General features: G+C 37.8%; 1 protein-coding gene across 1 annotated transcript; it reads left to right on the top strand.

Moving 5' to 3' along the window:
• Nucleotides 1-1322: 1322 nt before the first annotated feature.
• Nucleotides 1323-20555, top strand: LOC141363358 (prostaglandin G/H synthase 1-like). The gene is made up of 8 exons (XM_073866017.1): nucleotides 1323-1495; nucleotides 5543-5686; nucleotides 6461-6642; nucleotides 14733-14816; nucleotides 17271-17517; nucleotides 17782-18068; nucleotides 19265-19412; nucleotides 20160-20555. The coding sequence occupies exons 1-8, from the start codon at nucleotides 1477-1479 to the stop codon at nucleotides 20504-20506; spliced, it is 1458 nt and encodes a 485-aa protein (XP_073722118.1). The 5' UTR covers nucleotides 1323-1476; the 3' UTR covers nucleotides 20507-20555.
• The last annotated feature ends 755 nt before the right edge of the window (nucleotides 20556-21310 follow it).

The following is a 21310-nucleotide window of genomic DNA, read 5'->3' on the forward strand; positions in this document are numbered from 1 at the left end:
TTCTCTATTGTTGTGACTTAGATCACATTTTATGACCAATTTATGAAGAAATCCAAGTAAGCCCAAAGGGTTCACATACTTTTTCTTTCAACTGTATATGTTTGAGCCATAAAAGATTCTTGGTGCTAAAGATGATACACATAAATGACAATACGTATAGTAAAGTAGAAACAAAACTTTAAACTCGACGTGACTAAATTACCGTATACAACACAGTAAGCGCGCATCAGAAGCTAAACTGGGGCTGATTAATCCTTATCAATAACTTTGTATATTTCTATTGTGCTTGTGAGGTTGCTCTTAACTACACGTACGTTACATACCACAGTTAAAAAAGCTTTGTTGAGTGTTGGACCTTTCAAACGCAACTTGCCTAAAATACTGTATACAACACAGTAAGCAGGCATCAGAATTTAAATTGCGGATTTTAAGTCCTTCCTTATCACTAACTTTGTATATTTCTACCGTTAAATTACAATTGTTTTGTTAAGTGTTGTACCTTTATTAATCGTTTAATGTTTTTAGTAAATTAAAACAGTAAAACATACGTTTACTTAAATAAAGTAAAATGTTTTACTTACTGTGTATACTGCTGTGTCATTTTTGTCAGATCCAATATTAGTGGTGCTTTTAATCACAGTCTCTCTGTAAATCCAGCGTCGACTTCTTTACAAATGAATCCGCGGTACACAAAGTAAACCAACAATCCCCACGCGAGCTGGAACTAACTTTAGCCACGCATTCCTTAAGTTATGTTCTGAGCCTCCGTTATCCAGCGTCTGTGTTCTTCCCATAGACGGTTCTTCCACAACCGAAAACTCCGTTACTATGGTTACTCTATCATAACAGATCACTGCGTCAAAATTAAAGTCTCTCAGAAAAAAATTATTTAAAAGTAATTTTGGTTACATTTGGCAATCTTTAAAGACATGTTTACTGATTGTTGAGACACACGTGTGTCAGGCGAAGCTGTGGGCGGGGCTACAAAAGAGGTCATTGTATTTGGGTCTGGGGAGGTGCTTCAATTCTACTCTGACATCATAGTTCTCTGAATTCCTCACTCTTTCGTAATACTGGCTTGGTGCCAAAAACTGTTATATTTCAGTAGCACGGACGTTTTCAGTTCTGAAACTTGCAGGATGTTCATTTAAGTATGATGACTTCTTATATAACAAATTATCAAGTTAAAATTGAGTATTTGATTCACCGCTCCTTTAACCACCATAACAATGGGTGTGGTCATATTATTTGTCCACCCCCTGTAAAATTAAATTTGATCTGCTTTATTATTGCTAAGCTAATCTACATCTAATGTGAACTCTTTCTTTATCATTTTCACATCCGTCCTCTGTAGCCGAGTTCTGGTCAAGAGTCTATCATCTTCTAAAGCCCAGTCCTAATGCCATCCACTACTTCCTCACACATTTTCAATGGCTCTGGGACATCCTCAACGGGACGCCTTTTAGGGATTGGCTCATGCGTAAAGTTCTTACAAGTAAGTTCTGACTCTAGATGTTTATGTGAGATCATAACAGTTTGCTTATGAAGTCTACAGCTTCTGAATGTTGGGACATGGCACTACATGTAAATGTTGATCTGTTTTCTGTTCTGTCTCGCCTTGTTATGTCTGGTATGGGTCTTGCGTGTTTAATTTATCCCCATAGTTTTACAATGTATGCTTTGTACAATGTGTATACAGTAGATAAAAGGTTGTTTTTTATCCCTGGAAGCAAGGGATGAGTCAAGGGATGAGTCAGGCTTTAGGATAATGGAGCAACTAACTAGCTGGTTAATAAGTTTGACTGATGAGTTTTGCATGAATGAATATAATGCCCAAGCTTTGATTTGGCCATTATTACACTGTTCCCTTAACATTGTTAACTTATGCAAACATAATATAAGTCATTTCCTTTAGTTCAGCTGGTAGAGCATTGTGTTATCAGCACAAAGGTTTTGGGTTCAAGCTTAGGAAACTTTTGGTCCTTATAATGAGTTTTATGGCATTCACTCCAATTAAACTAAAAACATGTATAGGGCCCTGTCCCAAAATGCACACACCTACAATCTTCTCACAGGTCCACACCTTAATGATGTCATAATGAGAGGTCTTATTTAGGTTTTATTCACTTTGAAGTGATTCTTTTCTCTTTAATACAGATGATGCTGATTCATTATTAATCATGACAAAAAAATGATGATAAACGATGTACTCTTCAAGTTTTTTGAAGTTCTGTTTATAAGGTGTTTATCAACTTAAAGGTGCAGTGTGTAAAGGATCTCTTGACAGAAATGCAGAATAATATACATAACTGTAGTTTAAGTGTTGTATAAACACCCTGCAAAATGAAATTTAATGTTTTTATTACTTAGAATGAGCCATTTTCATCTACATACACTGCAGGTCTCCCTAGTCATGTTTCTACAGTAGCACTGAATGGACAAACTGCTGAATGGACAAGCGCATTTCATCACTATGTTGTCTCAGACAATGACAGTTCGTCCTGTGGTGGCTACCGTAGCTTCACTATGTGCTTCGAAAGGGAGGGGTGAGCGGTGGACTGAGCCGTTGGTTGCAATTCCCAACCTCACCACTAGTTGCCGCTTAAATCTACACACTGCACCTTTACATTTTTTGAGTTAACTTAGTTTAAAGGTCCCGTTCTTTCTGTGTTTTTGAAGCTTTGATTGTGTTTACAGTGAGCAATATAACATGTGTTCATGTTTCATGTATAAAAATAACATACTTATCTCTATCCACCTGTTTTTTGACGTAAATGTGGGCGCCGCCATCTTCGCGCTTCTTGTTTATGACTTCCGGTGAGCCAATAAAGCTAATAGTCTATTGCGAAAGACACAAGTGTGCTGTTTGACTGGCTGTTTAATGTTTATTATGAAATCCAGGAAAACCAACATAATTTGTGCAGTTAGGGGTTTCCATAATAGCTAATACAAATGCAGTAGATCTCTACAAAACATTTGTTTTGACCATAATACATGTGTAAGTACTGAATGTGTATGTGGCGCACATGCACTCATGATCTGTATTTACAAATCCATTCAGTAAAACCTTTCATAGAAACTGCCAATAAATACAATAATTGTTTAAAAACAACTAATATTATGCTGATAAAAATATGCTGATTTATTTATTCTGCTACTATATATTATTACAAAAATGCGATTACAGTACAGAATATATACGACATAATCTGCTTAGTTAATGTTTATAATAGTTCGTAATGTGCTTGAGCGTTATATTTTACATGAAAAAGCAAATACTTTAAAAAGTAAGCAAATAGTTTCATAAGCCCATGTCTCCACCTAGTGCGTAAGAAGCGATGTAATAATATTTTCATAAAACAAAAACAATACTCAATACATGTAGTAGTTTAATATGTTTATTATGGTTTGTTTAAATAACTTACAATGTGTTGAATGAGAAAGATACTGCTGACTGTGTCGGACCGCGTGAAGCTCAACGTGTCACCATAAACAAGTCCATTAAAAATTGTCGTTTAAAAAAACTCACACCAAAGGGAAAGTTGTGATATTTTAAACTAGCCCCTGAAAAGTTAAAAACACAAAGTCTTGGTAAATTCCATGTACAAACACTCGACTGAATTTCCCATTGTAAAGATACTGGTATGTCTCTGTGCTTTTATATTTGCGCATTGAAGACCCGTCACCTCCGATCAACAACACAAAATGATTGAATATATCTTCATATATCAAGCCACTTCTTAATTTCATCCTCACACTGGTTCATACATGGCAGGTGTAGTAAAGATTAACTGTTTAAATCATGTTTTATGCGTGCTCCCACTACACTGTTTTCTACCGGCTGGCTATTGAACCGGAAATCTCGCACAGGAAAGGAAATACGTCACATCACTTACTTCCGCGTTCTAGAAAAAGGTGGATAGCAGTGTTTTCACTGTCCTATAAATGGGCTGATGTCTTCCTTGTTCTATGAAGTCCCTCCTTCAGAAATACGCAACAAGTTAGTTTGTTTAGGGTGTTGCGATTCGACAGCAGCTTAGCTTAGCCAGAGCCGTGTGAGTCCTGTGGGCGGAGTTTAGTCAAGACTCTTACTTTGATGTCATTCAACCGGGAAGTAGAGGGCTGTAGTCCAAACCGGCCGTTCACTGTAGGCTTTGAAAGGCGAATTCTGATAAAGAAAATATATCGCCTGGTAGTGAACTTTGAGCTTTATCATTTTGCAGGTATTATGTATGCTTTTACAGCAATATTACACACTAACTAAAGTAAGAAAAATGGGATCAGGAAGAAGGTGACCTTTTAAGTTTTTGATTCCCAAAGTAAGCTCAAATAGATACTCTTTTGTCTTTATATATACACTATAAGTTGTTTTGGATAAAATGCATTATTTATCTTCAAGACCACCTTCATATTTGGAGAAGAGAAAGCGTTTACTTTCAAGCTGCAAACATCAGTGTTACATCAGCGCACCGACATTTTAATCATTTGTTTAAACATCTGCTTCCAGACAATTGGGAGGGTAGGTTCCCAGACAGACAGTAAATCTTTTGGAGTGGATTGTACTATTCACTATCACCAACAGACCACACACATATGTAGTGTAGACCGAACTTCTGCTTAACATGTCGATTTTTAGCACAAACAAATTTTTGCTGATTTCTTACATTGAAAAGATGCAATTTAGCTGCTTGATGCTATGGTCCACAGAATCTCCACAAGGTTTAATGGCGCCCTGAATGTATTTTGTCATGCTTGGTTACCATTGGTCATGCTTGGATTTTTTTCTTTCCTGTAACAGAAGTTTATCTAAACTCAGCATTCTTCTTGTATTTTTTCAGCCGTTGCTGTGTTTTGAGAGGCCTCATTTTTAAATTACCGCCTCTTTTTATCACTTCCTCCCATTTTACAGTTGGCATACTCTGTATTGCAGTTCTTCATAGACTAGAAAATGGGTTATGTTATCTATAATTTAAATGCACTGGGGTCAAGGAGGGCCAGGCTCATCTCCTGCAATAATTTGTGTGTTTAAGCTTGCACTCATTCCAATAAGCCCAGCTGTGTGTCACCACGGCAACCCTTGTGCACTCAACAAGAGGCCCCGAATTCCTCATATGGGACACTGCCTTCGGGCAAATGATTCTCCTGTGCGAGCCAATGAATGAACTGAATGTCCTGAGATATTGTTTCCAGGATCGACAGCGTGAACTGAATCTTATCAGTGTTACAGGCACCAATGGTACTAGTACAGGTTTCAACTTGAGGTCATTTCTTAATCCTGTGGCCCAGTCATCTTCCTTCCTGTAACCATAACCGTAGACAGAGAAGTAATATGCAAGTTTGTTTTTTTTTAATATCAGGGTAAAAAAAACAATGATCAATTTATAAGGCACTGTGTATACAGTAGGTCATGAGTAATAATGTACAGCTTCAATGCATTGTAAATGGCTTTGGATCTAAGCATCTGCCAAATGCATAAATGTAATAAACTGAAAGAGCTTAGCCAGTATATTTCATGCATTTTTTATATACTCTCCCATCACAGTAAGAGCCAATTTAATTCCAAGCCCCCCGACATACAATTCCAAATATGACTACCTGAACTGGGAAGCGTATTCCAACATCACCTACTACACAAGAATTCTGCCTCCAGTTCCTCAAGACTGCCCTAAACCTATGGGAACGAAAGGTAAGACACTATGATTATTAGTGCAAGCCTCTTTCTTCAATATAACCCTTAAATAAGTTGAAAGTGTGACCCTGTCTGTAAAGTCTATCTTAAAGCGCACATATCATGAAAATCTGACTTTTTCCATGTTTGAGTGCTATAACTGGGTCTCTGGTGCTTCTGTTAACCTAGAAAATGTGTAAAAGAACAACCCAGTAACTTAGTTTTGGTAAAGCATTCTCTGCAAGCATGTGAAAAATTAGGTAATTGAAATCAGGCTCCCCTTGTGATGTCAGAAAGGGATAATAGCGCCACTTAATCTGCACTATACAACCACAACACTGCCATTTAGTATAGAGATCAGCTCATTTGCATTTTAAAGGACACACCCAAAAATGGCACATTTTGCTCACACCTACAAAGTGGCAATTTTAACATGCTGTAATAAATTATCTATATGGTATTTTGAGCTACATACGTACTCTTGGACACTAAATATTTATTTTACATATTAAAAAGTCTTGTGAAATGTCCCCTTTAAACGTCTCATAATCTAATGAGTTTGATTTGATTTCAATCTTTGACATTTTTCTTTGACCTTACATAAAGATATCAAGTTTATATTTTCACAGAATGTTCTTTATATCATGTAGGATCATTTTATGTAGAAACAGTGAATCACAAAAAATGACTTTATATGTGTATTTTCATAGGCTGTTTCTTACACTTTCAGAGGAAGTAACTTTGTCTCCTGATGCCTGTAGTAAAAACATCTCATGTCTCTCTCGCTCTCAGGAAAAATGGAGCTTCCAGACCCCAAACTCCTTGCAGAAAGGTTCATGTTGAGACGGAATTTCAGGCCGGACCCTCAGGGAACGAATCTGATGTTTGCCTTCTTCGCTCAGCACTTCACGCACCAGTTCTTCAAGACTCACAACCGAGTGGGTCTCGGGTTTACAAAAGGCCTGGGTCACGGGGTGAGTCTTTCAAATGACCAACGTTATCTGCAACTTATCAAAAAAAAGTGTTATCGCCCTACATATGTGGATAAGAAAGGGGATTTTGACATTTCCTGACATCAGTTAAGTGTGATATTAAAAAAAAGGTGATAAGATGTTTCTCTTTGCCAGCAGGTCCGTTAAAGATAAACTGCATGTAAGCAGGAAGCTGAACCACTTAACATTTTACTCATGTTACATAACCTGTAAAACTCCCTCCCATTGCCAAAACTCAGATATGCTATGGTGTTATAGTTATTTCAACATTTTATTTCTCATTTATTTACACTTAGTACCACATAATCAACAAGTGAAAACATTTAGAAATGTTATATAAATAATTATTTGAATATACATAAATATTAGTGATGATACAAAATTTATTGATTGTAGCTGACATAAGCAGAGTTTTGTGTTTGTGCTATGGGGGCGCCTGCAAACAAGGGCAGAGATGGGGGTCAATTCATATAACTCGAGTCAGACTTAACTCATTCTTTGCCAGCCTTTTTTTTTAAAAGTTGCCCGCTTCACATGCCTTTTCTTCTGTAAATATATAAACATAGAAATGTATCAAATTAAAGAACAGACCCTATGTTTCATCCCATCTTTATTTGTGCTTTTTATTACCTCTCAAATATGGGTAGGTTTCTTCAAAAATACCAAATTGTGAACAAAAAGCTGAAATAATTGCATTTTTGTAAAGGAATTTTGTTAGAAATCAAATTCAGAACAAAGATCAAAACATACACAGAGTTTAAAATGTTGTTGGATTAGTTTTTGCTTCAGTTTTTTTATAAATTAATAAGAGCGCCATGTAGTGGATAATAGCGTAATTACAGATTACGGTTAAAACTTGTCAGGTAAGCGTTATTGGCAGGGAAATATTTCCTCTTAATTGACGAGATAACTTGTCAATGGTGGGGAAAGAGTTAAGTTGCAAATTTTATGACTTAAGACTTGCTTGACAAGTCTTAATAAAAGACTCGACTTGACTTTGACTTGACATTCATGACTTGAGACATGACTAAGACTTGAGTTAAATGACTCAAAATAATAATCATTATTTTCTTAATACATATATGTTTTTGAACGCACCGCAATGGCTTAACCTACCTACATGACACAGCAGGAAAGTAGAGCCAGAGCACTAACTAATAAGCATCAAAGGGACACTCCACTTTTTTTGAAAATATGCTCATTTTCCAGCTCCTCTAGAGTTAAACATTTGATTCTTACCGGTTTGAAATCCATTCAGCTGATCTCCGTGTCTGGGGCTACCACTTTTAGCATAGCTTAGCACAAGCCATTGAATCTGATTAGACCATTAGCATTGTGCCTATTATTACACCAAAATGAGAGTATAGTTCCTAGCCATATCTGCCTAGAAAATCACAACTTTTAATTTTCCGTCTGTCTTAGTACACGATGTAACTACAGAAGAGTCATGTTTAAATAGGGAAAATATATCCAAACTCTTTGGTCATTTTTTGAGGCAATGCTAATGGTCTAATCAGATTCAATGGATTATGCTAAGCTATGCTATGCTAAAAGATGAAGGCTGAATAGATTCCCAAACGGTAAGAATCAAAAGTTTAACTCTTGGGGGGCTGGAAAATTAGCATATTTTCAAAAAAGTGGAGTGTCCATCTAAAGGCAGGGTATCTGATTTGATCCAGAAACATTTTTAGTTATGCTGGTTAAAAGTCTCCTGACATCCCGAAAGCAATTACTATGTTAAGTTTTTTAAATGTATTTTTATGAATATACAGTCTTGTTCAAAATAATAGCAGTACAATGTGACTAACCAGAATAATCAAGGTTTTTAGTATATTTTTTTATTGCTACGTGGCAAACAAGTTAGGTTCAGTAGATTCTCAGAAAACAAATGAGACCCAGCATTCATGATATGCACGCTCTTAAGGCTGTGCAATTGGGCAATTAGTTGAATTAGTTGAAAGGGGTGTGTTCAAAAAAATAGCAGTGTGGCATTCAATCACTGAGGTCATCAATTTTGTGAAGAAATAGGTGTGAATCAGGTGGCCCCTATTTAAGGATGAAGCCAACACTTGTTGAACATGCATTTGAAAGCTGAGGAAAATGGGTCGTTCAAGAAGAACAGCGTACTTTGATTAAAAAGTTGATTGGAGAGGGGAAAACCTATAAAGAGGTGCAAAAAATGATAGGCTGTTCAGCTAAAATGATCTCCAATGCCTTAAAATGGAGAGCAAAACCAGAGAGACGTGGAAGAAAACGGAAGACAACCATCAAAATGGATAGAAGAATAACCAGAATGGCAAAGGCTCAGCCAATGATCACCTCCAGGATGATCAAAGACAGTCTGGAGTTACCTGTAAGTACTGTGACAGTTAGAAGACGTCTGTGTGAAGCTAATCTATTTTCAAGAATCCCCCGCAAAGTCCCTCTGTTAAAAAAAAGGCATGTGCAGAAGAGGTTACAATTTGCCAAAGAACACATCAACTGGCCTAAAGAGAAATGGAGGAACATTTTGTGGACTGATGAGAGTAAAATTGTTCTTTTTGGGTCCAAGGGCGACCCCCAAACTCTGAATTCAAGCCACAGTACACAGTGAAGGCAGTGAAGCATGGAGGTGCAAGCATCATGATATGGGCATGTTTCTCCTACTATGGTGTTGGGCCTATTTATCGCATACCAGGGATCATGGATCAGTTTGCATATGTTAAAATACTTGAAGAGGTCATGTTGCCCTATGCTGAAGAGGACATGCCCTTGAAATGGTTGTTTCAACAAGACAATGACCCAAAACACACTAGTAAACGGGCAAAGTCTTGGTTCCAAACCAACAAAATTAATGTTATGGAGTGGCCAGCCCAATCTCCAGACCTTAATCCAACTGAGAACTTGTGGGGTGATATCAAAAATGCTGTTTCTGAAGCAAAACCAAGAAATGTGAATGAATTGTGGAATGTTGTTAAAGAATCATGGAGTGGAATAACAGCTGAGAGGTGCCACAAGTTGGTTGACTCCATGCCACACAGATGTCAAGCAGTTTTAAAAAACTGTGGTCATACAACTAAATATTAGAAAAAAAATGTTTGTACAAAATAGTTTTGAGTTTGTACAGTCAAAGGTAGACACTGCTATTTTTTTGAACACACCCCTTTCAACGAATTGCCCAATTGCACAGCCTTAAGAGCGTGCATATCATGAATGCTGGGTCTTGTTTGTTTTCTGAGAATCTACTGAACCTACTGGTAACTTGTTTGCCACGTAGCAATAAAAAATATACTAAAAACCTTGATTATTCTGGTTAGTCACATTGTACTGCTATTATTTTGAACAAGACTGTATGTCATCCGTGAAAGGCGTAGGACCAAAAAAAGATTCAACAAATCATTGAACTCGGACCGAACGCAATAATTGGACACATGCAGTTTTTGCCTCTTATCTGTTTTGCATATGCCACTGCGCAACCTGTTCACGCAGACACCATACTTCATCAGCGCGTTCACGTGGGCTCACCTCCCGTCTGTAAAAAGAGGGAGAATGGCAAACTTTCCTGCTGAATCGACAACCTGCACAGGAGCCACAAAACAAAATACATTTTTTGAAACAACAACAACAAAAACCGTCTGGATCAGCAAAGAGCAAAAACCCAAATTAACATCGGTAACTTTACTGCTTTACCACGAGATGCAAACAGATACGGCTTTGGATGGAGGGTGGGATCATGATTTCAGTATAGGCTACCATTAGCATTTTTCTAATTCAGATGCTCTGCCTTTAACAGGCATGACTAAGCATGGACAGGGTGTGTGCAGCCTAGTCATGCTGTAAAGGACATGCAGGAAATGAACCCAATATTGTTTGCATTTTTGATGTGTGGATCTTGTTTTGCATAACTCTGTTTATTCATGATTTTGTTGATTGTTCATTTTGATTTGTAGCATATTTATTTATTTTTAATTTAATTGATAATGGATGAGATATCATCTCAATGAGGTGAAGGTGGTACTATCCTGATGCACATACTATGGGGGTCAAGTTTCAAGTTTCAAGTTTGTGTTTATTTATATAGCACATTTAAACACAGCAACCAGGGCTGACCAAAGTGCTGAACAATATAGGCAATAAAAGAAAAACAGAAATATAAAGCAATTCAATAACAAGCAATCACATTGAGTTAAAAGCTAAAGAGAAAAAATATGTTTTAAGAGAGGATTTAAAAGCATTTAAAGATTGAGCTGTTCTAATGTAAATGGGGAGACTGTTCCACAGCCTAGGCCCAGCAACCGCAAAAGATCTATCTCCTCTTTTCTTTAACCGTGCCCTAGGGGCAAACAGAAGTCTCTGATCACCAGACCTCAAGTTTCGTGAGGGATTATGAGGACGGAGAAGGTCGGACAAATACGTCGGTGCCAGATTGTGAATAGATTTAAAAACAAATACAAGAATTTTAAACTCAATTCTAAAATGTACCGGTAACCAATGCAGTGATTTTAGGATCGGGTCAACCACACATCCAATTCATTAAAAACAACATAGCAGCTGTGTTCATTTACAGTTAACAAACAGCAAAGTTGTTAAAAATCTAATGACATATAACTTAAGCTGTGTCATAAACATCATCTGTCATCCTTTCATCCACTCCTGACAAAAACATTGTTTTCTGCCTTCATTGCTTAATATAATAAACAAAGCGTTTGTTAAGATCATAATGCTTTGACTGAACTATTAATAGTGTTATATTTAACAAATAAATTGTATTTAATAAAGTTAAATAAGAAAAGGGACAAATGCAGCCCGTTGGGTTGTAATTTAACCTATGCTGGACTGTTTTAACCCAAAACTCTGTGTATAAAGCCCTTATATTTTAGTCTATTGCTAAATTGGGTTAAACTAGCAGCTTTGGCTTCTATTATTGCTTTTATATGAATGCATCACGTCATTAACAACTCAGCTGTATGTGGACGCCTTTTTAGTAGAAATGCATATTGCCCTTTTTTGTTGCAATTAAAATGACTGTTTAACATTGCAGTGATTTGACTTGATTCTCATAAAAATGTACTTGGACTTGCTTGAGACTTGAAGGTTTAGACTTGAGACTTGTGACTTGCACATGTGTGACTAACCTTTGAACAAGGGTACTGCAGTACTTTGAGATTAGTGAGAGAGTGCAGCTTCATGGTTTTTAAATAGATTCAAATGACATTAGCTTTAAGTTACTCTGTCTACCCATTAAAATATTAAGATTAGACAAACAGGGGTGCTGTAAAGGGGGGGTTAACAATGATGATTCTCGGGGCCCACGAGTAAGTAACCCAAAATTGTGGTGCTAAAAAATATTTAATAGTAAAAATTACTAACTTTAAATTATTCTATTTGCTGTTCCTGGTATCAAAAAAATTTATTTGTTTAGGAAACACAAACGTCTGTGGGCCCCTTTCCCCCCTCTTAATTGTCATAAAATGGTTCAGTCCGCCCAAATTGATAATCCAGGCAACACAGCTTGACTTCACTTATAGTGCCGGCAGAATATCAACTTGACTGACAAGGAAGTGAAAATGCCTCAAAAATCTGGAAGTCAAAAACGTAAAGAGAAAAAAATAAGAAGTGAAAGAGGCAAAGGGTCGACATTATGTTACCCAATTTTTCACAAGAAAAGGTGGGTTTTTAAGTAGGCCTAAATTGTTAGTGGACCGCCCGTCCGTGACAATGATCGTAGCCTACTGCACTTTTCTGTGCTAATGCGCACGCTTTGTCCACGAGGCCACAGGTCTCTACGGTAGCATTTTTCGACAAGTAAGCACGTTTATTTATGCACGTGATTTATTTAGACAAAGTTATTGACTATGCAAATTTCAAACGGTCAAAATGACGCCTTGTTCGTTCTAGTGTTAAAGATAATTACCACCCTGCAAAAAATGATTTTCAAGAAAAAAGTCTTAGTATTTTTGTCTTGTTTTCAGTACAAATTTCTAAAATTTCTTAAATAAAGATGCTTTTTCATGATGAGCAAAACGACCCAAGAAAATAAGTCTAGTTTTTAGACCAAAAATATTACATTTAAGGGATTTTGTGCATAAAACAAGCAAAAAAATCTGCCAATGGAGTAAGCAAAAAAATCTTGATCATTTTTCTTAAAAACTAAATTCAAGAAAAATTTGCTCACCCCATTGGTAGTCAAAATACCATAAAAGCGCAGGATTTTATGTAAATTAATATGAAAAAAGTCTCAGCTGTGTTGGGGGCCCTGTCAAGATTCTTTTCATGGGGCCCAAAATCCTTAGCAGCGCCCCTGTAGACAAATAAAATATGAATATTTCTTTCATTAATTAGGCCGCAAACTCCGCCCATGTAGGCTGATATATTGGTGCATCTCTAATAAATAAAAAAATATTTATTATATTTTTATATTTTATTAGGTATAACCTACAATCACTTCTTAAAATTTCTGCTTGATACAAAGACAATTTGAATTAACTTTCTGTATTTAAATATGTACAGTAGTGGCTAAAAGTGATGTCTGGGTGGGGACAATTTGTAAAATTTTTGGTTTGAATGCCCCCTTGGATTTGATTAAACCCTCAAAATGTGAGGTGGTAAAAAATGGACAAAACATTAAATAAGGCATTTCTTGGACAAAATAAAGGCACGTTTTCTTACTTAGTAATGTTTCTGGGGTTTCAGTATAAATATCTAGGAATTTTTAAACTGAGATACATTTACTTGATAAGCAAAGTAGCTTATGATATTAACTCTTTCATCTTTTGTAATCAGCTTTTGAATATGGGTAGGTTTCTGCAAAAACACCACATTTTGAGCAAAAAGCAGAGATAATTCCATTTTTGTGACGGACTTTTCATAGAGATCCCATTCAGAGCGATCTTTAAAACAGACACAGACATGCAGCAGCTTGCCATAGGGCAATACTTCCGGGTTTAAAAAGTTGCGGAAGGGCGCCACCTTGTGGATAATAGTGGTATTGTGGAAAGACGGAAAATCTCGTCATTGGCGGGGAAGCGTTTTCTCTTAATTGACGAGATATCTCGTCAATGGCGGTGAAAGAGTTAAAGGTGATCTAAGTGAATTAACGCGTTTTAGACCATAAAATTTTTTTGTTACATACAGCAAACATCTCTTCACTATCTGCTTGCTGCCTGTCCGCTGATCAAACTGTAAAAAACGCGATCTCTGTAGACAGCGTAGGCTCCACAAACTGCAATAAAAACAAAGTGGCCAAACCTACAACCAGAAACGATAACAAAGTGTTCCAGCCAATAAACGACAAGAAGGATTTGGGAGTGGGGGTTAGGCGCGTTCATGAAAGCCGGGAAGGGAGGGGGAAGGAGAGGAGTTAGCTACGCGCCGTTTGTTGGAAAACAGTTCAAACATCAACAAAAAGTAACGTCACACAGATTCGCTTAGAGCGCCTTTAAGTCTTGTTTACAGAAATAAATGATGAAAATCAAGAGATTAATACTTAAAACAAGTAACAATATCTGCCAATGGGGTAAGAAAAATAAACTTAAGTTGAGTTTACTTAAATAAGTTTTAAGTAGAATTTCAAGGAAGTGTCTTTTTCTTACCCCATTTGCAGATTTTTTTAAATATTTTTTCCAGTAAACAAGACTCAAAATCGTAAGCCACTTTGCTTATCAAGTTAATGTATCTCAATTTAAGAATTCTTAGTTAAATAGGACTAAAAAAAATAATAAGTAAGAAATTCATTTTTTTCCCAGTGCAAACCATTTTGCATTAGGGAATCTGGGTTTTATTCAAATATACAAATATGCAAAGAAAAACAAAAAACCTAAACTCACTACAATTTTATTTGATATTTGTTCTTCCTATTTGTGGTAATATTTTGTAGCCCTTGGCTGTGTCTTTATAAACTATGCACATGTGTGTTGTGTGCAATGTTTGCCAAGTCTTTCTAAAATTCTTTTTAAAGCCAATGCAACATGCATACGAAATCTGGCATGCATCTTTAATAAAATATTTGAATAAATGTCAATTGTTCAAAGTTGGACATCCCTATTGGCCACTAATGTACACTATTGTGTTTTTATTTGCATTTTAACAACTAGGTTGATGCTGGACACATTTATGGAGACAGTCTTGATCGCCAACTAGACCTCAGGCTTCACAAAGATGGGAAATTGAAGTACCAGGTACTGTTTGTTCAGAGGTTTGATATTAGGCATGCTGTGGAATTGTAAGCCGTGCTAGGCTGAGCAAGTCTCGATGTCAATGTGATTTAATTTCTCATTCTTATTTATATTACTTGTAATCTGTAATAGACATGTGTGCTTTACTTTATCAGTGACTGTATTTATTTTTTCCTTATTTTTGCCTCTTGCCTTATTCCCAACTGCTGTCTTATGCTTCATGAGTTAAGTTTTAAATAAAACTAATGACCAGACATTACTATACATTTCCAGTGACCTCATTTATCAGTTTTGCTCAAGTCATTTCAGTGTTCAGAGACTCTGGACACTGTGTATATTACCTCATATTACTAGCACCTGATTGTGGGTGTCTTTCTAGCTTAAACATGTGGTTTGTATTAACTGTCGGTGATGTTGTACTTTCTGCTTGTTTAGTCTTACAGCATAATCTCCAAGTCACTTGTGGATGTGTTGCTGACTATTTCAAATAAGGGTATGCGATATGAAGATATTAGATTGTGAACGATTAAAATATATCCGCAATTTGCTTTTTTAGAGAAATTTTTAGACTGTATAATTTGCAGGCCAGTGGCTCTATTTAACAGCGTATGTTATGTATACACTCACTGGCCACTTTATTAGGTACACCTTACTAGTACCGGGTTGGACCCCCACTTTTGCCTTCAGAACTGCCTTAATCCTTCGTGGCACAGATTCAACAAGGTACTGGAAACATTCCTCAGAGATTTTGGTCCATATTGACATGATAGCATCACGCAGCTGCTGCAGATTTGTCGGCTGCACATCCAGGGCACGAAGCTCTCGTTCCACCACATCCCAAAGATGCTCTATTGGGTTGAGATCTGGGACTGTGGAGGCCATTTGAGTACAGTGAACTCATTGTCATGTTCAAGAAACCAGTCTGGGATGATTTGCGCTGTATTACATGGCGTGTTTTCCTGCTGGAAGTAGCCATCAGAGGATGGGTACACTGTGGTCATAAAGGGATGAACATGGTCAGAAACAATACACGATGCTCAATTGGTACTAATGGGCCTAAAGTGTGCCAAGAAAATATCCCTCACACCATTACACCACCACCACCAGCCTGAACCGTTGATACAAGGCAGGATGGATCCATGCTTTCATGTTGTTGACGCCAAATTCTGACTCTACCATCTGAATGTCGCAGCAGAAATCAAGACTCATCAGACCAGGCAACATTTTTCCAATGTTTTATTGTCCAATTTTGGTGAGCCTGTGGGAATTGTAGCCTCAGTTTACTGTTCTTAGCTGTCAGGAGTGGCACCCGGTGTGGTCTTCTGCTGCTGTAGCCTATCCGCCTCAAGGTTCGACGTGTTGTGCGTTCAGAGATGCGCTTCTGTATATCTCGGTTGTGTTACTGTTGCCTTTCTATCAGCTCGAACCAGGCTGGCCATTCTTCTCTGACCTTTGGCATCAACAAGGCATTTGCGCCCACATAACTGCCACTCACTGGATATTTTCAAATGGTTCCCTTCAAATGGTTGTGTGTGAAAATCCCAGTGGATCAGCAGTTTCTGAAGTACTCAGACCCAACAACCATGCCACTTTCAAAGTCACTTAAATCACCTTTCTTTCCCATTCTGACGCTCGGTTTGAACTTCAGCAGATCGTCTTGACCATGTCTACATGCCTAAATGCATTGAGTTGCTGCCATGTGATTGGCTGATAAGAAATTTGCATTAACGCACAGTTGGACAGGTGTACCTAATAAAGTGGCCTGTGAGTGTATATCTCTTGTAGTCATTGCAGTAATTCGTTATAACGAACGTCATATTAGCGTTTTAAAGTCTTGCAAACTTTTTAGGGTTTTTTTACTTATTTTTTAAACTTTCAAGCGAGAACTTTTTTACTCACATTTTCAGAGTGCAGATGTCGACTGTCACACATGCAGCAAGAGTACAAAATCTTATTGTGCTAATACTGTCAAATACACACAAACAAACAAGGTTCACATAAACATAGTCGGTTATGTATTACAGTAAGTCAATGTTAACAGTTGGATTTGTATTGGTAAATTGCAGGGTTTCCCAAACTGGGGTTTACCATCATAAATGGGTGATCATATCTCCTTTCTTTTTTTATGTAATACGTGTCCAGATTTAATTTTACATTTACACTGCCATATACAGTAATATCAGCTGAAAGGCGGCCATGTGATGTTAAACTAGTATTGTGTAGTACAGTAGAAGGTACTGTAATAAAGCCACAGGCCTGTAAATGATACAATCTTAACAGTTTCTCTGCCAAATCAGATTGTGGATACATTTTAATCGGTCACAATCTAATATCGTCATATCGCACACCCTTGTGTGAAAAAGTCAGCAACACGTCCACGAGTGACGTGGCGATTATGCTGACTCATCTTTTTGCTTATTTTTGTTTTAACACATTTTCTGTTTGGTTCAATTCTAGATAATAAACGGTGAGATTTTTCCCCCCAAAGTGGCAGATGTGCCAGTGAAAATGAGTTACCCACCCTCCGTACCGCTGGACCAGCAGCTGGCCATAGGTCAAGAAGTTTATGGACTGCTGCCCGGTCTCAGCATGTACGCCACCTTGTGGTTACGTGAGCACAACCGCGTGTGTGACATCCTGAAGAAAGAACATCCAACATGGGGAGATGAGCAGCTCTTTCAGACAGCCAGACTCATTATTATAGGTACACATTTTACTGGATCCTGTGTTTTTTTTAGAAACATCGATCTCTGTTAATATTTGGATATAATGAAACCCAGACAGCAGAAGACTCTGGGCCGGAGCCAGCAGCTCAAGTGTGGATCCGGCCCAATGGCGTCTGCTGTCTGGGAAATTAGTAAAACTATGCATATAACCGACTATGATGACGAGAGAGTTCTTCAAACTATTTAGATTACATATTACTCACTCTACCAGACTGTAGTAAAATAAAGCTTTTTAACTCCAGGTGAGACTATCCATATTGTGATCGAAGATTACGTGCAGCACCTGAGTGGTTACCTGCTGAAGTTGAAGTTCGACCCTACGCTGCTCTTCACTTCTCAATTTCAATATCAGAACCGCATTGCTGTCGAGTTCAACCAGCTGTACCACTGGCACCCGCTCATGCCCGACAGCTTTCACATCGCTGGAGAAGAGTTTCAGTACCCTCAGTTCCTGTTCAACACCTCCATCCTTACTCACTTCGGAGTGGAAAAGCTGGTCGAGGCTTTCTCAACCCAACCTGCGGGACAGGTAATGACCCATGTTGGATTGGCGGAAGAACGTAATGACTTTAGCAGCTGTTCGAATTCTAGAAACACTGTTGAGAAAAATGCTGGAACGACTCGCATTTGGATTATATTTCCGTTACGGTTAGTAAAGGTCTTTAGAGGATTGGCTATTGAGAGGAAAGTTCTGCAGATCTTCTCTCATAAGTATTGCAGAAATGTATTTAGATTTATGTGCAGTAGTAGGAAAAGTGTTTTGCCTTCTGCTGGCCTGTGATGGTTTAATTCTTTTCAAATTAGGTCATCTCGAAACAACATTGCTTGAAATTCAAGGGCGACTCTCTGCACTGGATTTTTATGCAAACAAACGCAGAGTTCATCATTAGCCAATCCCCTAAAAATACTTCAGCAACATAAACCAAACCCAACCACAAGCACTTTCACTTAAAGTAAATAGTGACCATAAACAAGGGCTGTTTTCGAGATAGCTCCCTATAGCCTTATTCCCTACAAGAGTTTGGGAAATTCGGACACTAAGCACGCAGTGCGCCATCTTGTGTCGAGACGCTGGAGTTTACCTCACAGTGAAGGGGTTACGCTAGCCGTTGAGTGTACATTGGTTGTACAGTGATTATTGTAGTGCATACTGGGATTGAATAAGTGGCTCGAACTGATTTTGCCAAGTGGTTGATGTACTCAGGGCAACATATTGTGTTGACCCAAGGACAACATTTTTCTAAATAAAACCTAAACCTACCCCAAACCCCAACCCTAATCATAACCAAACCCTAAAATCAGAGGGACATGATAAGTAAAAAACAATGGTCTAGAAACAGCTAATCTTGATTGTAAGCTTAAATTTAAAACAAACTATAATCTTATTTCTGAAATCTGATTGGTTGATTGAAATGTTGTTCCAGGGTCACCATAATGTTGCCCTGAGGACATCAACCACTTGGCAAAATCAGGAGAGCCGAATAAGTGCACTCGATAATGTTCACTATAATTTCGGACACCACTACAAAAGGCGTTCCCCTCAAACAGTGCACTATTGAAGGGTATACCGTAGAAAGCTATTTCGGACACAGCCAAGGACTACAAAATTGACTTTTATGTCAATTACAAATTAAAAGTCTTGACAAAAATTCTTACAATAGTGGAACAAGCTGTTTTGTAAAGGTTTTTTTAAAATTAATTATGAATCTGTTTGTGTTGGAACAGATTGGAGGTGGACAAAATATTAATAAAATGGTATTAAAGGTAGCGGAGGGTGTCATCGTAGAGTCAAGAGAACTTCGGCTTCAGCCCTTCAACGAGTACCGCAAGAGATTCAATCTGAGACCATACACATCCTTTTCTGAATTAACAGGTAATGTTTTAAATCTTCATTCATTTTAGGCTGATACTATAAAATAAGTTTTACGTTAGCATTAGCATATATTTTTAAAACCCAATATAATCATTACTGTACATGCAAAAAAATTACTAGCATATGTCCACTCACCTAAAGAATTATTAGGAACACCTGTTCAATTTCTCATTAATGCAATGGTGTAATGGTGTGGGGGATGTTTTCTTGGCACACTTTAGGCCCCTTAGTGCCAAATGGGCATCGTTTCAATGCCACAGCCTACCTGAGCATTGTTTCTGACCATGTCCATCCCTTTATGACCACCATGTACCCATCCTCTGATGACTACTTCCAGCAGGATAATGCACCATGTGACAAAGCTCAAATCATTTCAAATTGGTTTCTTGAACATGACAATGAGTTTAATCTACTAAAATGGCCCCTACAGTCACCAGATCTCAACCCAATAGAGCATCTTTGGGATGTGGTTTAACGGGAGCTTCTATCCCCCGTGGATGTGCATCCCACAAATCTCCATCAACTGCAAGATGCTATCCAATCAATATGGGCCAACATTTCTAAAAAATGCTTTCAGCACCTTGTTGAATCAATGCCATGTAGAATTAAGGCAGTTCTGAAGGCGAAAGGTGGTCAAAGACAGTATTAATATGGTGTCCCTAATAATCCTTTAGGTAAGTGTATGTGGTACAGCTAGGTGTACTGATGGTCACATGACTGGTGGGTTATTGTTTGATGGTTTTACAGGTGATAAGAAGGTGGCTAAAGAACTTGAAGAGCTCTATGGTGACATTGATGCGGTCGAATTCTACCCAGGCCTCCTCCTGGAGAAGACCCGAGCCGGCGCGATATTTGGCGAAAGCATGGTGGAAATGGGAGCGCCGTTTTCCTTAAAAGGCCTCATGGGAAATCCCATTTGCTCCCCTGATTACTGGAAACCCAGTACGTTTGGGGGTCAGACGGGTTTTGATATAGTTAACACCGCCTCGTTAAAGAAACTAGTTTGCCTCAATACAAAATGGTGCCCGTACGTATCTTTCCGCATTCCTCAATCAGACTACGAGAAACTGAGAAGATCTCATGGTGAACTTTAGCACACGATGTGCCTGAAGCAATGAAACTGTTTCAACTGCTGTAAGTCAACGATTGTAGGTCTAGACTCTTTTCATACACTTCAAAAAAAAAAGAGTTATTTTCTACCCAACGCTGGGTCAAAAGGGGACAAATATAAACCTTTTTTGTGTTCAATTAACCCAACGGCTGGGTTTGTTCCTTTTTGACCCAACGTATTATGTTGTAGCATTTTTTAGACCGTGAACTTAGAGAGATCAGAGCACAATCGAACAATCTATTCGTTTTCTCAAGTTTGATCAAACTTATAAATAATGCTTTTTAGAAATTCCCCTGCTCTCCCATATACGCACAACCGGCGCAACGTCATAGAATGTCTCTGAACAGGTTCACGCCCACTTTTGGGGGAAAACAAACTAGACTTCCCATTGACTTCAATACAAAATAGCGGAAAAAAGCAACGTTCGTACACATCTGGCAGGCGTAAATAACTTAAAAAATCACTCAGATTAAACATGTTGAGTAATTATCTGTCCACCCTGCCTGCCATAGAGCACGAAAGATACATTAACACATTTAATTTGGTCAATATAAAAACATGTCCCTTTCATTCTCACAGCGTCAAATTTGTGTAACAACGCTCCCTATTGGCCAGAGGTGTCTTACCCGGACATTAACTCGTACCTCATCGAGTCAACAGGGATGACAGTAAATGATTTTACTTCGTATTTGAAAGTTACTTCGTATATTATGTCTTTATATTAAGAGTACTGATTGCACTTTTCCGTCCAGCCATACAACTATATTTCCAGCAATCACTGGATAGC

The sequence above is a fragment of the Misgurnus anguillicaudatus genome, unplaced genomic scaffold, assembly GCF_027580225.2.
Source record: "Misgurnus anguillicaudatus unplaced genomic scaffold, ASM2758022v2 HiC_scaffold_34, whole genome shotgun sequence".
Classification (NCBI taxonomy): Eukaryota; Metazoa; Chordata; class Actinopteri; order Cypriniformes; family Cobitidae; genus Misgurnus; species Misgurnus anguillicaudatus.